The 22,015-nt window shown below is 47.5% G+C and overlaps 1 protein-coding gene across 1 annotated transcript in view; it reads right to left on the bottom strand.

The window, feature by feature from the left end:
- Positions 1-596: 596 nt before the first annotated feature.
- The window catches only part of GABBR2 (gamma-aminobutyric acid type B receptor subunit 2), a 347,460-nt gene continuing 326,041 nt past the window's right edge, over positions 597-22,015 (bottom strand). The window contains exons 14-19 of the mRNA XM_047066870.1: positions 16,923-17,033; positions 12,334-12,558; positions 9,997-10,179; positions 7,334-7,463; positions 3,398-3,515; positions 597-762 (exon numbers count right to left, since the gene is read on the bottom strand). Of these exons, the coding sequence (XP_046922826.1) occupies positions 597-762; positions 3,398-3,515; positions 7,334-7,463; positions 9,997-10,179; positions 12,334-12,558; positions 16,923-17,033 (933 nt within the window). The remainder of the gene's footprint in view (positions 763-3,397; positions 3,516-7,333; positions 7,464-9,996; positions 10,180-12,333; positions 12,559-16,922; positions 17,034-22,015) is intronic.

The raw sequence follows: 22,015 nt of genomic DNA on the forward strand, positions 1-22,015 counted from the left end.
GTAAGGTCCCACCGGGAGGCATACGGGTCAGCCTGCTCCCGTACCCCAGCCTTCGGGCCACCTGCGGACTCCCTGTTCCAGGAAGGCTGGGATTGGCTGGACTGGCAGCTGGGGACCCGGCTGCCCTGCCCACCTCCTTCCCCAGAGGGGAGAAGGGCTGGCCTGGGGTGCCACAGCCAGGGATGTGTGTGCAGAGGCAGAGACGGTTTCTCTGGAAGCCCCTCCTCGCCTCTTCTCAAGGCTGCTCAGGGACACTCGGTGACTTCTAGCTGGAGTTCAAGTGATTCTCTCCTTGTCTAGGATTTTTTTTTTTTTTTTTTGCAAAGTTTCAAATATCCCAGCTCCTCCTTCTTTGCAGACATCAAGGAAGAAGTCATTTCCATTCCTCTTCTTTGTGAAAGAATAAAAACTTCACAAATAAGGCGCGAGGTCAGGTGCCAAGTGCCCCCATCCCGTCCACCTGAGTGCCATCGAGCAGTCCCACAAGGCCAGCCATGGCGCCCAGCTTCTCCGCAGCCAGAGCTGACAGTGTTCCTGTAGCCTCTGCTCTGTGTGGTTCTGTCATGGGGGAGGCCCCGGCCCCAGGCCTCCCACCCTTACAGGCCCGAGACCATAACTCGGAAGGAGGGTGGCACATGTCTGTGGCGGGGGCTGGCGGTGGGGCTGACGCAGGGGCTGACGCAGCTGGCGTCCACGCCTCCAATGGACGGGAGGTAGGCGTGGTGGAGGATGGGGAGCTGGAGGGACAGCCGGCGCTGGATGCTGTGGCAGGGAGAGGGAGGGAGGGAGAGAGAGAGAGAGAGAGAGAGAGAGAGGAGAAAGGAGAGAGAGAGAAGAAGGGAGAGAGGAGTTTCAGTGAAGGCTATCTGGCTGCTCACCAGAATGTTCCGTGGACTCACTTTGGCTAAGAAGCTGATGGTAGGAGAACAGTTCTCGTGAACCCAAGATCTGCCTGTCCCATCAGCTAACCATTCACCCATCTAGCAGGTATGTGGTACAGGCCTACACCTGCCAACGACTGCCCTGGGAAGAACTGGGGAGATAGTGAGCAAAGGGAGATGCAGCCTTTCTGAGTGTGCGGTGATTCCTAAAAACAAGGTTCGCTCATCTCACGGGCTTTGCTGCTGACACAGACAGTTCTCACTCTCGCAAGCCTCCAAATGGACTGAAAGGCTTCTCGCTGCTCTGTCCTTCCTCATTGGCTCTTCTGCCCCTGCCTTGTTCAGGACAGCAGCCCTTCTTGCTGGGCTGATTCTGATAGGTTCCTTCCTGCTCTTTCAGCTTCTTTGGCAACTAGTGTCATCCTTCCAACCGGGGGGGGGGGGGGGGAGAGGACATGCAGGGCTGCCTAAGATCTGTCTCTTGCCTAATTCTCCAGGTGAAACTTCTACCCTCTCTCCACCCAAACCCAACCCTCTGGCGTCTACTTTCCCCTAAAACACTGCTTATGGCCACCCTTCCTTGCCTCTGCACATGCTCTTTCCCCAGCCTGGAATACTTTCTCCACCTCCTGCTGTGACAAACTGTTTTCCCTTCAATATCCAGTTTAAAGTCTTCTGAGCGAGCTCCTTCTTCCCCTGAGCTCCCAGAATTCTGGGTAAATTTCCAGAAGCACAGCCAGAAGACCCCTGGGAGCCAGGGGCGGTGTGTGACTGCTGGCAGAAGGGGAAAGGCGACAGCCTTCTGACTCCCTTCTCACTGCCACTCTCTCCTGGCCCGCTTCTCATCAGAGTCTCCCCCGGGCAGTAAGTCACCTTAACCGCGTCTTGTGCGGTTCCCCCTGGTACTTGGGAAACTGAATTCTTGGTATCCTTAGGCCTCCTTGTGTCCTCAGTGCCTGACTGCTCAGGGTGAGAGCCCCCCACCCCCCAGATCTTCACAGAAACCCAGTAGGTAGAAGTATTGCTATTCCCATTATAACGACGAGGGAAGTGGACAGGGTTTCTGTAACTTGCTCGTGGAAACAAAGCCAGAACTGGGGAAGATGGGTCTCCCGCTTCTGGGAAACCACAGTGCTTTGTGAGGGAGGCAAATCAACTCATGTGGGGCCACCTCATCCCAACAGGCGTGCCCCTAGTGTGCATGTGTGGCACCGATGGGCTCCTGAGACGGATGGGGACAGAGGCAGTGCTGTCCCCACACTCCCAAAGGACTTGTTCATTGGAGAGCTCTACCAAGGACCCTTCACAGTTGCTCACGAGGCCAATGTGTTGGAGATCTCCTTTTGAAATTCAAGTTGAACCTCTGTAACCTGAGCTACGGTCTATTCCTTAAGGCAAGAGGGTGCTGACAAAGAGACCAGGAAAAGGGGAGCTGAGGAATCAACTGTGACGTGGGAAAATGGTGTCCTCCCCGGGCACCTGGGAAGGGCTGTCTGCCTGGGCAAGGTGGGCATCTGTATGTGCCTCTCAGAGCCATCGCATTTTGCTATCTGGTGGGATCCTGTTTACACTGGCATTCACTCAACAGACACGTGCTGAAAACCTACTCAGTGCCAGAACCTGCATTCAGTCCAAGGGACACGGGAGGGACTCATACCTTATCCCCAAGGTGCTTACACTCTAGTGGGGGGAACTAACAAGTAAACCACTGATGACTGCCATATAATCATCAGGAATTATTCTGGAGTGTTAGCCAGTCAGGCCTTGGAGCTAACTGGGTTGAGAGGCTATTGTCTCTAGAACGAAATGTCCTCGAGTTACACTACATTTGGTGATTTGGCTGTCTTTGCTGGTTGTCACTTCCCAGGGACCACATTTCAGTGCTGACATTTCCAATCTCTGCTTCCAAGCTGCTGTAAGCAAGGAAGAACTAACAACGGCCAGTGGGAAAAAAACTGATGGAAATGTCCAGGTAGGTCTTTGCTTACATGTCAGCTCACTGAATCTTCCCTGATGGCTCTCTGTAAGAGTATGACCCCCAACCTCTTTCCCTACTTTATTTTCCTCCAAAGCACCTATGACTTTGCTTTTTAAATGAAGTTATTTTGTCACCAGATAGAACATAAATTCCACAAAGGAAGGGATTTTTGTCCGTTTTCTTCATTTCTATGTCTGACACACGGTAGATCTCGGTAAACACTTGTGGAGTCAGTGCATTTAGCAAGGTTAAGTTTTATACATAACAAAGGCAGTGTGCTACAGCAGGTTTGATGGTGGACAGACCCGGGTTCAAATCCTATCTCCTGCACTTAGAAACTGGGTGAGCTTTCACAAGTCACCTCCCCTTTCTGAATATGTTTTCTCATCTGTAAAATGAGCATTGTAATTTGACCTGCATCATGGGATTGCTGTGGAGTTCAAATAAAATGATGCATGAGAAAATGTGGTGCAGACTGAGATTGCTGTGCAGGAGTAATGTACTCTTCCACAATAGTTCTCAGGGAGAAAGTACTTACTGTTCTGGGGAGTTTATATCTTCTATAGGATCTTTGCATGTTCGCGAGGGCTCTGTTGTGTTCCACTGTAGCTGGGGATTTTGATCGAGGTGATTTTTTAAAATGGCCTTTCCCCCATCTGAATGTAAAACAACAATATCACACATTCTGTTAACTTCATTTTTTAAGAAATGCAATCTTTCGGGCGCCTGGGTGGCTCAGTCGATTAAGCTTTTGACTTCGGCTCAAGTCATGATCTCACGGTTTGTATGTTTGAGCCCCGTGTTGGGCTCTGTGCCTGGAGCCTGCTTCAGATTCTGTGTCTCCCCCTCTTTCTGCCTCTTCCCTCTCATGCACGCTCTCTCTCTCTCTCTCAAAAATAAATAAATGTTAAACAAATTTTTAAAAAATGCAAGCTTTTTAGGATGGTGCCCAAGGAGAGAGAATAGCAAAGAGCCCATTATCCTTCCAGAGCTGTGGTTTCTGCAGTAGCTCTTCCAGGACCAGGGCAGTGAGCCTAGAAGCTTCCATCCATCCTAGAAGCTTCCATTTCTTCCATCCAGATAGAAATGGTGTCTTGGGGGATTTCCTTTCTCCAAGAAAAAAGGGGGGAAATCAAGTCAACCAATGTAGGCAACCTAACTTGGAAATGAGCGTTTTTAATGTAAAGTCCTTTTTCACTGGTGCCTAGGGATATAATAACAAAGGAAAAAACCCTCCAAGGGAAAATATATATCCATAAGATTGCCAAAGATTGGGAAGAGTAAACTGCTGGTGGGAGTATAAATTGGCATAATCTTTCTGGGGGGCACTAAGCATCGAACACTAAAAATCGTGCATATCTTTTACTCAGAATTTTTACTTCTGGGAGTTATCCGAAGGAAATGATGAAGGTTATGTGTGCAGTTATACACAGGATGTTCAAGTCAGCATTGTTTATAATATAAAAAAGTTGGAACTAATCTGAATTTTTCCAGTTTTAATGGATTAGTTATATACTCATGTATGTATGGGGTCTCCATTCAAAGAAATACTGTGAAGCCACAAAATGTGATGATATGGATGCTTTCAGCCCTCTGTTTCAGAACGACCCAGGGAGATTTAAGGAAATACAAAACATAAAAACCTGGGTCCCCAACTTGAGGGATCTGGAGGAGCACTGGTTTTTGTTTTGTTTGTCTACAGTGAGCAAACTTAGTGAATGTCATTTTGCCCCACGTGAGTGCAGTGGATCCTCCTTATTCATGGATTCTGTATTTGCGAACTCGCCTACTCACTAAAAGTAATTTGTAACCCCAAACCAATAACTGTAATGCTTTCGCAGTCATTTGCTGACACACACTGTGTTGGAACATGAACCCCGACCTTATGGTCGACAGCACTAGAATGCATGCCTACGCACAAGAAGGCTGTGATGTGTCTGATGGAGAAAATCCGCGGGTTAGATGATCTTCATTCAGGCATGCGTTCTAGTGCTGCTTATCAGGAGGTCAATGTTAATGAATCAACAATATATATTAAATAAGAGGTCTTCAAACAGAAACACATATATAACAAAATTATGTACTGATTGGTTGGCCAAAATGCCAACCTGAGAGAGACTTGCAGGAACCTAACCCTGGGGACCTATTTCCCCGGGGAGCAGTGGTTCAGTGTTCACCAATTAATTCATGGTTCACAGCAGCTTTATCAAACATAATCCCCATGAATAATGACAGTTGACTGCACATTCTTAGGGTAAATTCCAAAAGTGGAACCACTGGATCAGATCAATTTCTATTTCGACCAGCCATGTTTGAGAATGCCCATTTCCTCGACTGTTTCCTCAGACTCTCTGCAACTTTTTAATCTCTTGTCTTTGCCAGTCTTACTGGTGAAAATGGTATCTCACTAAAGATGTCATTTGCATTCTTTTAATAAGGAGTGAGATTGAGAATCTTTTTTTCATAAGCATATGAATCTCTTGCACTTCCTTCTGTGAGAACTGTCTTTGCCCATTTTGTTTTGTGTTGTTGGTCTTTTTCTTATTAATTTGCATATAATTATATATACTTTATATAAAGTATATAAAATTTCTCTTTATATATAAGACAATAAGCTCATTACTTGAGTTACAATATTTTTTGGCTTAGTTTGTTTGAATTTTTGGTTACTTACGCTTTTTGTGTTGTTAAAAAAATTTTTTTTTGTAGTTAAATTTATCAACTTTTTCTTTTGTGGTTTCTGGGTTTTGCCTCAAACTGAGAAAGGCCTTCCCCTATCTGAGATTATTAAAAAAATTTTCCTATGGTTTCTTTTAGTTCTTTCATGGTTTCACTTTTTACATTTAAATCTTTTATATGTAAGGTGTGAGGTAGGGATTTAACTTTACTCCTTTCCAGATGGCTATCCACTTGTCCCAATTAAATTTATTGAATAATTCCTTTCCTTTCATTAATTTGAAATGCCCACTTTTCCAGATACAAAAATCACTATGAGTAATTTTTATTCTTTTAAAAAAACTTTTTTAACATTTATTTATTTTTGAGAGACAGAGAGAGGCAGAGCATGAGCAGGAGAGGGGGAGAGAGAGAGAGAGAGAGAGAGAGAGAGAGAGAGATAGAATCTGAAGCAGACTCCAGGCTCTGAGCTGTTTGTTAGCACAGAGCCCAACGTGGGGCTCAAACTCACGAACTGTGAGACCATGACCTGAGCTGAAGTCAGATGTGCAACCAACTGAGCCACCCAGGTGCCCCAGTAAGTTTTATTCTTTCAATTTACTTGTTACTAATCTCAATTTAAACTTTTTTTGTAATCAACATCTTATGTAGTAAAAATTTTATAATTTGATTTTATAATAAGAATGCTATTACTTATGTAATAATAAAGGAAACTATAACAAAAACAAAAAAGAAAGTAAAGATTTTTCATTGATTTAAAAAATAATTTTATAGCAAATTAGTGAATCAATGCTAATGACAAGATGCAAACAATAGAGAAGTATATTAAATGAAATGTAAGAAGAATCCTTTCTCACTATGCACATACTGTTCCCTTCACACAGGTGGAGACTGTTAATTCAGTGTTTGTTCTCCCAAACCTTTTTAAAAATGCACTTAACACACACACGCACACACGTGCGTGTGTGTGTGCATTTATGTGTACCATAATGCTGGCCTTCATCTTGCTATTTTCACTTGGGGATCTCTCCATATTTACACAAATAGATTCGCCCCACTTTCTAATAGTTGTATTATGTGCCTTGTTTAGTTGTATCATCACTAACGAAACCACCCTAAATGATAAACATTTAAGTTAATTCCAGTGTTTCTCACCTACAAATAATGTTGGGATGAACATCATGTGTATACATCTTTGCCCACGTGGGAGTACTTCCCAGGGGCAAGATCTTGCTAGTGGTCTTGTTAATCAGGAGGTTTAGCATCTAACATTTGGATGTGCCAGACTGACTTCCAAAACATTGCAGGAGAATGCCTATTTCCACACACTCTTAACAGCACTGGTGATCTTTGGAAATGTTGCTGAAATGTAGGTAAAGACTGCATTGTGTTATTTTGGCTTGCATTTCCCAAGTGGTTGGGGAGATTGAGTGTCAGGTCAGATCTTACTGACCATTCCTTTCCTATACATTGAGACGGCACATCCGAAACCGAAACGTCGCTGGGAGAAGTAAGGCAAACTATTCGTTAGGAACAACGTGCCGCCAGTCAGAACACTGTGAATGCTGGCCATGTCATGTACATGTGCCACTGGAACCCAAGAGACTGAGAAACAGAAGCCCCCGCTCTAGGCTGGACACTGAGCTGTGGGTTCCAGAGGCTGCCACTCTGCCCGTGTGGCTTCACATCAGCCTCACCCCTTCTCTGAGCCTCAGTTTCTTCATCTGTAAAGTGGAAGGTGGACAGCTGGTGTCTGATACCCAGGTCCCCACATTCCAGGGGCCCCGTCTCCTCCTACCTGTGCTCTCAGTGAAGTTCCCAAGGTTGAGGATGTCGTTGAGTTCTTGGTAGTGGTTCTGTTTGATGTAGGTGGTCTTTTCTGGGGTGTCTTGCAGCTGCATCGTGACCTCTTCCAAGTCTTTATCCAGCTAGAAGACAAAGGTTCTAGCTGAGTCAGAGCCCCTGGCCCAGTCCCTTCCCCGGCTCACAGGGTCGTGGGACTGGGCCTCAGGCTGCCCTCAGGAGGGCACTGAGAGCCAGAGACGCGCCGCATGCTGGGGAAGAGATGCGGATGGCCCCTGAGGGCTGTTGCTGCAGGTGAAACTGTGATGGGGAGGGAGGGGGAATGGGCTTTGCAACCATGTGTTCAGTGTAGGCTTGTGCCCATCATGATGGAGCAGCTGGGCAAGCCCAGGGACGCAGGGCAGGAGAGTGTCAGAGCACAGGCTCTGAAGGTGGACAGGCCTGGGGGCAAACTCAGAGCTGGCCTTTACTGCCTGTGTACTGGCTTGTGAGAACTGAGTCTCAACTCCTTCATCTGTAGAATGGGGTAATAACAGTAGCTACCTCTTGTGGTTATTGCGGAGATTAAATCAGATGATGCATTTAAAGTTTAGCCCAGTCCTTGACACATAATAAGGGTAGCGTGCTACTACAATGATATTACTATAATTATTGTTATTGGTACCTAGCAAGACCCCTGTAGGGGAGGGCAGATCTACGGGTTGGTTAGCTGTAGGTCTCACACTGACACAGAAGGTCAGGCCAGTAGGGGTTCCTCCAGAGGATGGACTGCAGGGGCTTTCAGGTTATAGGAAAATCAGATGCAAGCTCTGGGGCAGTTCAGCCCTTGAGAAGCCTGGTGTGCGTGTGTGTGTGTGTGTGTTGTGGGGTGGTAGCTGGGGAAGGCAGCAGGCATCTTACTATAGTATAAGGGAGAGAAAGTTATAAACTGTAAAGTGTTGTCCTGATGTCAAGAGCACGGCCATTAATTTTTAAATACATTTTCCTGTGGAGAAGGAGAGAGATACCTTCTTCTGTGTGACTCAAACAGCAGGGCTAGGATCAAAGGAAGCCAGATTGTGATTCGATTCCAGGAAAAACAACCCAACATTTTAGGGCTTTTGACAGTGGCTTTGGTTTCACGTTTCCTGAAGTGGGTGAACTCTATTGCTGGAGTGTGCCAGTAAAAGTCAAATGTCAAGATATGGTAGTTCCAGGCACAGGGAGATCTGATAGTAACACAGAACCAGCAATGGGCTTTGAGGGGCAGAATCCTTTCCTACTTTCTCTGGTGGCAAATGGGCTATCCCTTCTAAAGCAGTCATCTTTAGATGCACGGACAACTGTGTAAAGGATCTTTGTGACAGACTAAGGTGAGCCCCCCAAAAGGCTACTAGATCTAGCAAAGGCAAATACCGAATGCCCAGTCACATTTGATTTCCAGGTAACAATGAATCACTTTTTTTACTGTAAGTATATCCCAACTATTGTATGGGCCATCCTTATACTAAAAATACCATTGGTTGTCTGAAATTCAAATTTAACTGGGCATCCCATATCTCCTCGGACAACCCTATGTCTCCCTTCTTCCTCACGAATGTCCAGCTAGAGACTACATTTCCCAGTGTCCCCTGTGTCTAAGTGTGATCATGTAAGTTCTTGCCAAGGCAACTGGAGCAGAACCAACATTGTACAAATTTTTGTATCACTTGCTTATCCCTTGTGTGGACTTCCTCTTCCCTTCCTGCGACTGAGGACAGGACCTGCCTTCCACTCGGTTTTAACTGTGCTGGTGAGGAATATGCCTTGGGGAATGGCGGACAGGAAGAGTGAACAAACCTCATCCAGCCAAGGCCATGGAGGCAGAACTTCCTGCCAACCTGGGCCAATCTCCTCACGACTATTATGTGACAGAGAAATATTTTCTTTGGGTCGCTTCATTTTGGAGTCTCTGTTACAGCAACTTAGCAAGTATCCTGACCAACACACTCGCCCTTATTTCTTCCCTGTTCCACTCATTGGATGAGAAGTTCTCTATGAAACACACAGCCCACAGACCATGGGCCAGTCATACACATGGACCCAAAGAGACATGTGCAGAAGGGGAAGGTAATTTGGTCTCCCCTCCCAGGTATAGAAAATCCAGAATTTGAGGTCCGGCTTGGGCACAAAGGATTCTAGTTGTGGCCTCTCTGGAATACTGAAGGACCAGTTAAGGACCCTCAGGACAACAGTGAGTTCTGCTACAGCAAACTCTCCTGTCTGAAAAATTTCTCTTCACCCCTTCCTGTCTCGCTGTACCTCATATAAATGAGGGTGGTTACTGGGTTTGGAGAGTGACAAATTAAGGGGGGTGGTCCCCACACACTTAGGAAGCTCCTATAATCTGGGAGCTCACAAATCTCTAAGAACTCCTTTCTTTCTGAGGATGCCTTGAATCGGGGCACTGCTGGACTCCATGAGCCTGGGCCAGGGGATTCTGACAAACTGCCTATGTCTAGTTTACGTCCCCCCTGGTTCTGGTGGCCGTAACTCCAGCACCTGGGACTGCACAGCCTGATGCAAGGGGGTGCCCAGAGGGGGCGAGGTCAGGAGCGGCAGCCCCGAGAGGCCCTACTCTGGGGCAGAGGGACGAGACCGGGAGGCTGGGGCCCTGGCTGCCGGTGCTGAGGGAGGTACCTCTGTGATCTTCATTCGCAGGCGATGGTTTTCAGACTGCAGGCCCTCTAGGCGGGATGTGCTTGCTTGGTTCACGCTGGTGACTGAGGTGGATGTTTTTGAATCTTCCTTCTTCTGATTCTGAGTGAACTGGAATCGCCTGTTCTGGGTTGCTGCATCTGGATTTGTTCTCAGAGTGATGAGCTGGAAGGACAAGGGATGACTGAAAGGAGAACCCCGGGGTCCTCCTCCCCGGTGTCCCATCCCCTCCGCCACAGCAGGTCCTGCATTGGAGGCAGCACAGACACAGGCTGGGAGCCCGGAGCCCTGGGTTCAGGCTCATCTCTGCCACTCGCTGGTGTGTGACCTTGGGCAGCCCCACCCCCCTCCCTCGCCGAGTCTGTTTCTTTCCTTGTCAGCAGAAAGAAGTCTGGTCTCCTGACCGAGGCCACCTGCATCCAGAACCCCCTGCAGAGCCCACCCCTAGGCCTGATTCCAGCTGAGCCGTACTCTGCCTTAGGCTTCGTTCCACATGGAAAATAACCCTGAGGATGACGTTGGAAGACCATGGATGGAGGCAAATGAAGCCTTCTGCTTTTTAGAACCATTGATGAGTGTTGAGGACAGACTGGTGACTAGTTCTGTCATGGACAAAAGTGTTGTTATATAAGAAAAAAGGCCACTGCTTGATCCCGGTCTTACTCATTTATTCAAGAAACATTTCTGGTTTGAGTCTGGCTCTGGGCCTGCACCGGAGAGCCAGGACTGAGGGAGGCGTGGCCCCTGTCTGTCAGGACCCCATGGTCCAGAGGCCGGAAGTATCCAGGGAAGGCTGGGCTGTGGGTGCTGTGGGCCTGGGCTGGGCTCTGTGGACAGCCTGAGGGACGGTGAGGAAAGGGAGTTCCAGGGGGAAGAAGAGGCATATGCAAAGGCAGGGGGGGCCTGGGACTCAGGGTGCTTATGGAGAAGGACAGTTTGGATGGTGGACAGGGTTCTTAGGAGAAACTGGAGGAGACCCAAAGTTCCTGAAAGGCAGCCCATACTGGGGACTTGATTCTGGAGCCAGAGGTGCAATGAGGAGTTGTTGAGGGTAACAGAGGAGAGTGACATGGTCAGGGCTGGGCTTGGAGCCATCTGGCATCTTTGACTGGAATGAGAGGATGTCAGAGTGTAGGCAGAGAGATCGTAGCATTGGGCTGGAGCCTTGACAACCAGAGAAAGAAGGCATATACGGCATCAGTGTTCCAGGGAAAACACTGCTCGGGGACTGACTGGATGGAGGTGCCATGGGCAGTCTGTCTGGGGGACAATGGACCCCGAGTGATCTCTTTTCACCCCATTCTCCCTTCCCTACTCAGGCCAATAATTCCTTCTACCCTCTCTATTTCCCCTTCTTTTCTGATGCTGAGACCAGCCAACTGCAGGGGATCCCAAGACACCAAGGCCTCTGGTTCACCTGCCTGCTGATGGGAAGGATAAGGTTTGAGAAACATCTCTCAGGCTGGTCTTCAAGATCAGTGCTTCTGATGAATGGAAAATGTAAGTGGCTGTTCAAAGTGGTTATTCCTTTTTACCCACTAACACTACTTCTGCGACTCTATCTGAAGGGAGTAGCCAGAAATGGGGATCGTGTGTTATGTAGAAAAAAGTTAATTTGTAATATAAAAAAAATCTGGAAATGACTGTAATGCTCATCGATAAGGGAATCAAGCAGATAAGAAGACATGGGGTATCCCCTGTCAATGGTGGTTATGCTGTGAGAAAATGCACAGGAGACATTAACAGTGAAAAAGGCAAACTACAAAATGATATGTGAGCTATCATCGCAGCCCTAATGGGAAAAGCATCACTGCCTAACCATTTAAAAAAGACTGGAAGGGGGGCACCTGGGTGGCTCAGTTGGTTAAGTGTCCGACTTCAGCTCAGCTCACGATTTCGTGGTTCCTGAGTTAGAGCCCCACATCAGGCTCTGTGCTGACAGCTCAGAGCCTGGAGCCTGCTTTGGATTCTGTGTCTCCCTCTCTCTCTGCCCCTCCCCCCGTCTCAAAAATAAATGAAACATTAAAAAAAAAAAAGAAACACTTATTAAAAAAATACTGGGTGGAAACGCATAAAAACTATGTAGCTTTTAGTAAAAAAAACTAAAACAAAACATTAAACAGTGATTATTCTTGGGTGATGCGACTCTGAGATTTCTGGAAAATCTGGTTTTTACTTGTTTGCATTTTCCAAACTTTCCATGATCATAACAAGTACAGAAAGCATAAAACTGCCAGAAGGCAGTGGAGGCCAGGTGTCCCCTCTGTGCAGGGTCCAAGACCAGAGGCCAGAGGGCAGGGTGCAGAGGGCGGGCCGTACCTTGGGCACAAACACCAGGCAGAGGGTGATGGTGCTGCAGAAGATGATGACCAAGGCGACGATGCAGAACTGCACGTTGGGCTGGTCTCGGGTCAGGAAGGAGACGGCGGCCCCGATGATACACATGATCCCCACGTTGTAGACACTCATCCCAATGTACTTGCTGTCGTTGAGGGCAGGGATGCTGACGTTACGCGTCTCCCAAGCCAGGAAGCAACCGAACAACTGAAATGGCGAGCGGAAAGGGGAAGTCATCATTATCACGTGGTGGCACACGCCTGCCACTCTGAGAAGGGGGGTCAGGGCCAGGCCTTCTGGATGTCACCCTCAGTCTCCACTGGTGGCTCCAGGTGGAGTCCTGCTGAGGAAATGCAGACTGGGGGTGTCAGAGCATCTGGTTCTCCTTCGCACCACCACAGTTTACATACAGGAGGCGGTGGTGGGAAGGGTTTCCAGTTGGGATCTCGACCGCCTCCCCTCACTCTAGAGTGAACACTGAGGCCCAGAGAGGAGGAAGAGGCTTGCCCAAGGCCACACAGTAAAACAGTGGCAAAAGTGGACTATGTTTCCAGAAGTTCAGTCCTGTCTTTTTTTACTGCTAAACAAGCCAGAGCACCTGTGTCTGGGACTTCTATTTACCTCCCGATGCACAAAGTCACTCAGAATGGAGATTACATTTCCTAACTGTCCTTGGAGCTAGGTGTGGTGTATGATAGGTTCAGGACAGCACCACGTAGGTGGAAGTGGTGTGTACAAGTTCTGGGAAGTGTCTATCAAGGGAAACGGTGCTCCTTTTCCTCCTTCCTAGTAGGAGTGGAGTATGATGGGTGGAGCTTGAGAAGCCATCTTAGACCACAACAGTCATCTTAGACCAAGATGTGGGAGTTGTATGATAAAGATGGGGGAGCCACAAGATCCAAGGAGCTGAGATTCTGGGAGCCCCCCACCAACCCTAGATTGCTTATCTGAAGAAGGAAGTTAACTATCTCTTAAGAAACTATCTTTTCTGTCACTTGCAGCTCTACTCCTAACCAGTATATCTCCCAACAGAAATGGACAAGGTAGAGGTTCAGTGTGATCTAAGCCTTAGCCTTCCTGGGTGGTCTAAGGGGAGGGAAGGTTGTGGAGGAAGTGCAGCCGGAATGCCCAGCAGAATGGTGGTATGGGCGGGGGGCTGGGGGGAGAGCTGACCAAGACTGCTGACTGTTCAGGGCCTTCAGCTGTAGTCCAGGCCCTTCCAAGAGGACTTTCCCCAAAGGCCCCTCTTTCCTCTGACCTCATCATCGCAGCTCAGGGCATCCAAAACTGCATGGCCACTTAATATCACCCCGAGGGCTTCTGTTTTCAGGTCTGACTTAATACGGCAGCAGCAAAATGCCATGTGGTGGAGGGCAGCTGGGCACAAGGCCGGAGGATCTGGAATCTGCTACTCTCCATTGGCTCTGTGATTTGGGGCAAGTCACTTCATCTCTCAGGGCCTCAGTTTCACTATCGTGAAATGGGAATAATAATAATACCACCTCACAGGGTTTGTATCCAGATGAAATGAGAAGATGACTGTAGTGCTGCATAAAGCATTTTGCAAACCAAAGTGTCTTGTACAAGGGTAAGTTAAAAGTCATTTTGTAATTGGTATTATTTATACAACCATGGCTGCTTTCCTCTCCTTTTCTCTAAATGTGTTATCTCACAGACCAATTTATTTATTTACTTATCTATCTACCTATAATTTTATTTATTTATTTATTTATTTATTTATTTATTTATTTATTCATTTATTCATTTATTTTTGAGTGATCTCTACACACACACTTGGGGCCCAAACCTATAAGAGTTGCATGTTCCATCAGGTGAGCCATCCAGGCACCCCCAGACCTATTTGTTTTTTAAAGATTCCTTTTAAAATGGGGGAGCGAGAAGCCCAGGAAGCAGCTGCTGAGTGAGGGAAAGAATCCAACGCTGTTGAAAGTCTGCTTTGTGCTAGTTCCTTCGTGTGTGGGCCCTTCAGTCCCACAGTGCCTATGCTGGCTGGGCTCTGCGGTCCACTTCTTCCAGGGAAGAATCACAGGCCGGACGAGCCTCACTGACCTGTCTGGGGGCCCACTGCACCATCACAAGAGTCTCTACCAGTCGTAAAATGTGGGCGAGGCTGGGGACCTGGTGGTTGGCTGCAAATCTCTGAAGACTGTTGGGAGGAAACAGTAACTTGTTCTTAGGCCTTCAAGGAGTAGAATGAGGGTTCATGGGCACAAGTTACATCAAGGCAGATTTTAGCTGAAGATAGAGAACCTTCTAGAAAAATAACCCATCTATAGTGGGTTGAACAGTGGCCCTAAAAGACATGTCTATATCCTAATTCACGGAGACTGAATATTTGAAGGGGTCCTTGCAGATATAATTAAGGGTCCTGAGATGATATCATCCTGGATTATCTAGGTAGGCCATAAATCAAATGATAAGTGTCATTGTAAGAGACACACAGAGGAAAGACCTGGAAAAGAGAGAGGGCCATGTGAAGATGGAGGTGGAGACAGAGTGATGGAGCCCCAAGCCAAGGAATGCCTGGAGCCATCAGCTGCTGGGGAGAGGCAAGGAAGCATTTTCCCTGGAGCCTCTGGAGGGGGCACAACTCAACCTTGGTTTTAGACTCCTGGCTTCCATAACTGTGAGAGAATAATGTGTGTTGTTTTAAGCCACTCTGTGTTTACCCATTTGTGGTAGTTTGTTACTGCAGCCACAGGGCACTAATACATCATCCCTGGGTGGCACAGGCCACTTTGAGTGGGTGAGGTCCCCATCACTAGAGGTGTGGAAGCAGTGAGTGAACAAAACTTGTTGGGGATGCGCACTAGGGGCCAGGAGTCCTGAAACATCTGACAGGAGAGTGGGCCTGCAGGGCTGGGCACACTCTTTCCAGCCTTGAAATGCTGTGGTTTCAGAGCAGGGGGACCTGGGGGGTGGGTGGAATTTTAGTCACAGACCCTAAGGGCCAGGAGGGCTGTGGGTTATTCCGTGCATACACTGGAAACAGTAAAGCACTTGTGCTGCCAAATACAGCTTTTATTGACACGATCTGACTGAAGGTAATAGCTTCACTGGAAGAGATATAGTCATCTCCAGCCACTTTTGCAAGTAGGTGGAGAAGATAATGGATGGTCAAAACGTTACAGATAAATCCAGTTTAAAGAGTCAATCGGATTCAGCATAATCTAATTTCACAGTGTCTCAGGATCAGGGAACATGGAGCCAGAGGCGTCCTGGAGAGTCTGGTTTCACTCTCTTTATTCAGCAAGTGCTAGGGGTCTCAAGTCATAGGTACCACCATGCTTCCTGTGACAGGGAGCACTTCCTTCCTAGGGGGCGCCACCACATCTGCAGACACTGCTCTGTTGGACAAAATCCTTCTTTAATGTGGACTCGAAAGCTGCCTTCTGGCAACTTTGCCCACTAATGATGGATCTGCCTTCCGGTCCATGCCACTGTCTCTGACAGCTCTAGTGACCATGTCTCCTGAGTGCCCTTCTCCAAGCGCAGGGCTGTTGGCCAGCCTCCAAGTCCCAGTTCCACTCCGGGCACCTCCTGGGGACACCTTCAGGGTCATTACCTTGTGGGGCCCAGATTGCAGCCCAGTGATCTTCAAAGAATCCCTATGGAAACTGGTCTCAACTAGTATGAAGTTGGGGACAATCTTTGCCTAGGGTAGCCTAGTATATGCTCCTCTGGTGTGGCCCCTCAGTAACAGTTCTCTGAAGCAGCAGGATACGTTCGAGCAATACAAGAAAACCTGGTTTACCTGACCTTTGGAGAGGGCTTCATTCTTGGCCTCTAAGTGGAAGCTATACAGAGGCGACTTATATACAGATGGTGACTATACGGATGGTGACTTAACTTTCCTGTACAAAGACCTAAGGAGGGTATGGTACCTGGTTTCCTGTCACTGGAGGGATTTCAGTGGAGGCATGGTTTGCACAGGATGTGGAGAGAAGATTCAGGGGTCAAGCTGGGATAAGGTGGGGGTGCGGCTGTCCTTTTCAAATCGTTCCAGATGTGTCTGGTGGGCTTAGTATGTGACCTTTGACGCCAACAGTTGGGTGGAGTGGAAGGAGTACTGGGTTCGGAGGTTGGAGGTTACCAGGTGCCCTTTAACCTCTGTGAGCCTGACTTTTCTCACCTACATAAGATGAGGATGACTCCACTCACCTCCCACAGACTTTGAGAGAATCCAGTAAAATGTGGGATGTGAACGCGTGGTAGATGTTGACCGACCGTTGTTCCGGGAGTGGTATGGTGGCCGCTGTGAGGCACACTCACAAGTTTTGGGGTTACTCTGTGGTTAAGCTCTTGAATCTGCTACTTACTAGCTGAGCGACTTCGGGCAAACCAAGCTTCAGCCTTCTCAGCACTGTCTGCACCTATCTCAGAGGGCTGTTGTGGGAACTGAGGTAACACGTGGCAGACTCCGGGCCTGGCAGACAGTTAAGTGCTTAGTCCTGGGGGCTCTGTTTATTTTTATGTTCACAGAGGCACCTGGGAGAGAGAGCTCTGACAGAGAAGCATCCCCCAACCTCTGCCTTCTGCTCCGCACCTACCATGAGAAGCCCCTTGTAGGCATAGACGATGCCAAGCCAGATGGTCATATGGGTGTTCTCACAGTGCTCCAGGAGAGGGCGGATGGAGATGTCCCGTCCTGCTGGGTCCGGCTGTGCAAAGAGAAAACAGAAACCCAGGGATGGCACTGGGCACCCTTCCAGCAGCCAGGGCCCCATCTGATGGCCATTTTCCCTCCCGTGAGCCATAGCCAATCCCTTGCCCAGGAGGCCTTTTGGGCCCCTCTTCTGTGTTTCCATGAGGCTGCCTTCTGTTTGTTGGTCATGATTCAGCCCTGCACTCTAGTCATCTGTTCTTCATGCCTTTCAAACTTGACTCAGATCTCCTGAAGGTAGGGAGTGGGTCACTTCCTGTGCCTCTAGTACTTAGCATAGGACCAGGCCCAGAGCATACATCTGTAACGTTTGTTGAAAGAGTGAGGGTGAGAATGAGGCACACAGTTATGTCAAGAGGCCTTCAGGTGTCTTTGGGATTAACCCCAGTAACTACTGGCTAGGCCAGAAGAAGGAGACCTTTTTGCCCATCACCCTGAGTGAGGGAGCAGTGGTAGCAGCCATATACCACATGACCTATCCTGGGCCAAAGCTGATAGGTCAAAGTGTGGGTACCTGACTTACAGCTGCCAATCCAGAGTCTGGTCAAAGACTTACAAGGTTTCCTAGTACAAAGTGCTCTGCTTGAAAAGGGATGGTGGAGAGGATCTTACCCAAATGTGTTCTCTCTCTTAACAATCTTAGCTGGCAATCTCTGGGAAATAATCAGCCACATGGTGGAAAAAGGAGAAAAACACACCCAGAGAACGAAAAATATATATATATTCTACATATTTTTTTCTAAACCGTTCAAGAGTAAGTTACAGACATCCTGACCTAAATATATAGCAAGTATTTCCTAAGGATGAGGAGACTCTCTTACATAACCACATATACTTACCAAATTGAGGAAATTTAACACTGATACAGTATATTATCTAATATACTATCAGTTTTCAAATTTTGCCAATTGGCTCAATAATAATATCCTTTAAGACAATTGTGGCTTTTCCAAAGCAGGATCCAATCTGGGACTGGGTCCTGCATTTACTTGTCATGTCTTTAGTCTCCTTTAATCTTCAACAATTTCTCATCCTACTTTGGTCTTTCATGTCATTGGTATTTCTGAAGAATCCGGTTTATCTATTTTGTAGAATGTCCTTCAATTTGGGTTTGTCCGAATGTGTTTTCATGATCGGATTCGGGTTATGCATTCATGGCAGGAATCCTATGTAAAGTGATGTTTTTCCCTCTTTGGAGCTTCACATCAGTGGCACTTGATGGCACTTTGTCCCGTTATTGGTGATGTTACTGTGATCATTTGATTCAGGTGATGTCTGCCAGATCTCTCCACTTCAAAGGTACCATTTCCCTCTTGTAATTAATAAATAATCTGTGGGAGATACTTTGAGACTGTGTGAGTATCCCGTTTCCCCATCATCAACCCAGTGGTTTCAGCATCCGGTGATGGTTTCTATCTGAGTCATGTTCCTCTGGTGGCTGCAAAATGGTGACTTTCTAACTCATCGTTTTATTTAAATACTTGGCATGCCACTGTAAACAAGATCTTACTTTTCCTTCCATTTATTTATGTAGGTCAGTATGCATTTAGGGGTTAATTTTTCATTCAGTGCTTTATGATCCTTACTATCATTCATTTTGATTGCTCAAATTTTCCGAGATCTGGCCAGTGGGAAACTGGCTCCTTCATACAGCTTCATGTGTTTTTTCAATACATCCCCATAATTTTTTGGAGCACTTTACCACTTCTCAGAACACCAAGGACTTGCACTTTTTTGTGCTTTCCTTTCCCCAGCCTAGGATCAGTCATTTCTCTGAGGTGTCTTGGTTCTTTTTAGTGGAGAATGATATTTAGAAACCAAGATCTGGGCACCAGATGTGCTCACTGTTCCTAGGGTATCATTACTTCCTTCCTCTATCTATCTATCTATCTATCTATCTATCTATCTATCTATCTAATCTACTTATCCATCCATCTATCCATCCATCCATCCATCCATCCATCCATCCATCCATCATCATTCTATGTACCTATCCCTATATCTCTACCATCTGTTTATAGATAGATAGAGATAAAATCCTACACCACGGGGCTCTTCTTCCCATTCCGTATTTGCATCTTTCTTTTCTTGCAGTGAGATCTCTGGTTTTCCACAATATCACAATAGTCACTCATTTGCTCAATGCTAAATAGATACAAAATAGTTTTAGGATCTCTACATCCAAACAACAAATTTACTAAGTAAAGTTGAAGATGTATTTGTGAATCTATTTGCCTTTGGAACAGATACACACTGAGGGTATCTCATCAAAGAACTGTGTCCAGGATGAAGTTGTCCTGTTGAGGCCTGGAGTAAAGCCACATGCCTGAGAAGAAGAGGTAAGCATCCCCAGGGTCACTCACCAGGAAGAAGGAGCACTTTGGTGGGATCCAGGGATGTGGAAAGCAGGCCTTAGGCAACTGGGAATGGGAAACTTATTTTTCTTGGCCCTGCTCTCTAGGCCTGGACTTTGAGGCAGGCAATGGCCTGGACTCCTGTGATTTGGGAAATGATGGCGCACTAAGGCCATTTTGTAAACAGATCATCCAGCCACATGCTCTCTTAAGCTTGATTTTCCTTTTGTTTTCTCAAGCCACAGAAAGCCTTAGCTCAGACTCTTTGGTTCCATGGTCATTGAGTCCACACATAGGCCGGAATGGATCCCTGAGGCCTCTGCAGTGGCAGCCGTGGGTACTAGTGAGAGCCAACCCAGGAGGTGATCTCCAGGAACCACAGTCAGAGTTGCCAGGCTAGAAATTTCCCCTCTACTGCTACCCGCTCAGGAGCTGGGCTGGATTCTAGTAAGGGTAATGGGGGTTTCCTAATTTACTTTCACTGTTTAATTGAGGAGACTGAGAAAGGAGCTGGTCCCAAGGTCAACAGTGACTTATAATAGTGAAACTTGGGTTTCTCTAATGTCTGACAACCAAGCAGACATCAGAATGCAGTAGCACAGGCCCATTACGGTCATGCATGAATAGCAAACCCATTAATGATGATAGTATCTGTTGTTCTCCAATGAAAGGCAATAATTTATGACAGACTCTTAGATTCTTTGTGTATAAAGGACTGATGCTGTCATACACCATTGTTCAATGTTATGAAAACTCTATTCGTGGGAGGCCAAGAATGGTTGTCTGGCTCTTATATCCCCAGTGACAGAGAGCCCCCTCCCACTCTTGGTGAGTGGTTACACAGCTCATTTACTGAACCAGAACCTTCTCCACCAGTACTTCCACCCATTGGTCCTTGCCTTTCCTCTGGGGTCCTCAGAATAATCCCAAGCTCTCTTCTTGAGTCCGCACACCCTTCCTCAGGAGGAAAGAGCTGCCGTGAAGGTACACATCACCTCCTGCCACGAGTCGACCTGGTCCTTCAAACTGCTCAAGTTCATCATTGATCTATAGGCCTGTAATCGAGCTCAGCACTCCAGGTGGTGGTCCTAAGCGAGTCTGCCTATGCCCTTGCTCCACATATCCTTGGCTTTCTAAACAACTACCTTCCACTGGTGATTCATATGTTCCTTACGGTTGACTAAGACTCCATTAGGTAGTTCTTATCAAACTGCTGCTAGCTCTGTCTTCCTCCTTCTGCAGCTGACATTCTAGCCAGGTTACCTTTTAACTTGCCAGTAGCCTGCCCACTCCCACCCCCTCCATGCTCCCCATCCTGAAATCCTAATCCCTACATCTGGTTTTTTAGTCCCTTACCCATCTCAATAAACTTAAGCACAGCCACCACTGCAGAGGTGGGAGCGCGGCAAAAAAATCAAGGGCCAGTCAAGAGTTCAGAGAAGTCAGTGGTCTTGAGGGTGAGCTAGTGCAAAGGTGTTGAACCAGAAGTAAGCCACAAAAATCTCCTGGTCATTAACATCATCCTCACACAACCCCATGTCTGTTCACACTGTACATGGATAAGAGTGGTAGGGGTTGGGTGGTTTTAGGAGTGATGAGGTTCATGTACTCCTGGGGCCAGGGGGTGGGGAGTTTGAATAGTCAGTACCCCTGTACTGAATCTCAAAGCCAACTGTAAAAGCCATGCCTTTTCTTATCTGATCGATTCTAATCACGCCTGGGACTTGAGTTCAGAGTGGTCTGAACAGTCACACACATGGGGAGAGACGCACTTGATGATTCAAAGGGTGGGATGTTGGGGGAGGAAGGATGGTGGGGGTGTGGAAAGGCGCCACCACCTGAGCCCTTACTTGGAGTTGTCATACACCAAAGTGCCACTAGAGGGCATCCAAGACCAGCGTGGAGGGTCTGGACAGGCGCCGTGGATCACCCTCTGCTGAGGACACAGAGCTACTTTTGTGGCTCGGTGGGGCCGCAAAGCCGGAAGCAGCATCCTGGGTTACTTAAGAAAGCACCCAGTGGTCTTACAGGAGGCCAGATTTCCAGGCACCTTGGAGGACCCCCCCCCTCCCCCGCCAGTTCCCCGCAGTGGGAGTGCTGTGGGAGGGTAGGGGATATTGGGAAAGGTGGGGCTGGAGGACCCAGGCCTATCTGGCCCTATACTCATCCACACTCCCAGTGTGGGCCTGTCATGCAGTCCAGGGCCAGCGATCACAGGGCATTACCCCCTGCAGATGCCATGCTGCGATCTCGTATAAGGGTCTAAGCCAGGATTGCAATCTTGCTTCTCCATACTTTTGGGCACTACAGCATTTCGACTGGTCTAAATCAATTTCCATGGCTGAATAGCCTACAAGAGCTTTCAAATTGCTTTTTTTCCTCTATTTTTCTTCCTTACTTGCCGTCCACCTGGGCAATTACCTAAGTAATCATTCATTCATTCAACACACAACTATAAAGCACTACCACCTGCTAGGTACTGTTCTGGGCAGGGGGGAATACAGCAGTAACCAGGGCTGACAAAAGCCCTGTCCTCAGGGCTCTTCCATTCTAGTAAGATCAGGACGATTCCACGAGAAGCAGCCTCAGAGGGGGAGTGAGTTGACCTCACCCAGTAACAGGCACC

Source organism: Lynx rufus, unplaced genomic scaffold (genome assembly GCF_022079265.1).
Source record: "Lynx rufus isolate CCGP_SWC_20201006 ecotype Redwood Valley unplaced genomic scaffold, mLynRuf1.p SCAF_10, whole genome shotgun sequence".
Taxonomy (NCBI): domain Eukaryota; kingdom Metazoa; phylum Chordata; class Mammalia; order Carnivora; family Felidae; genus Lynx; species Lynx rufus.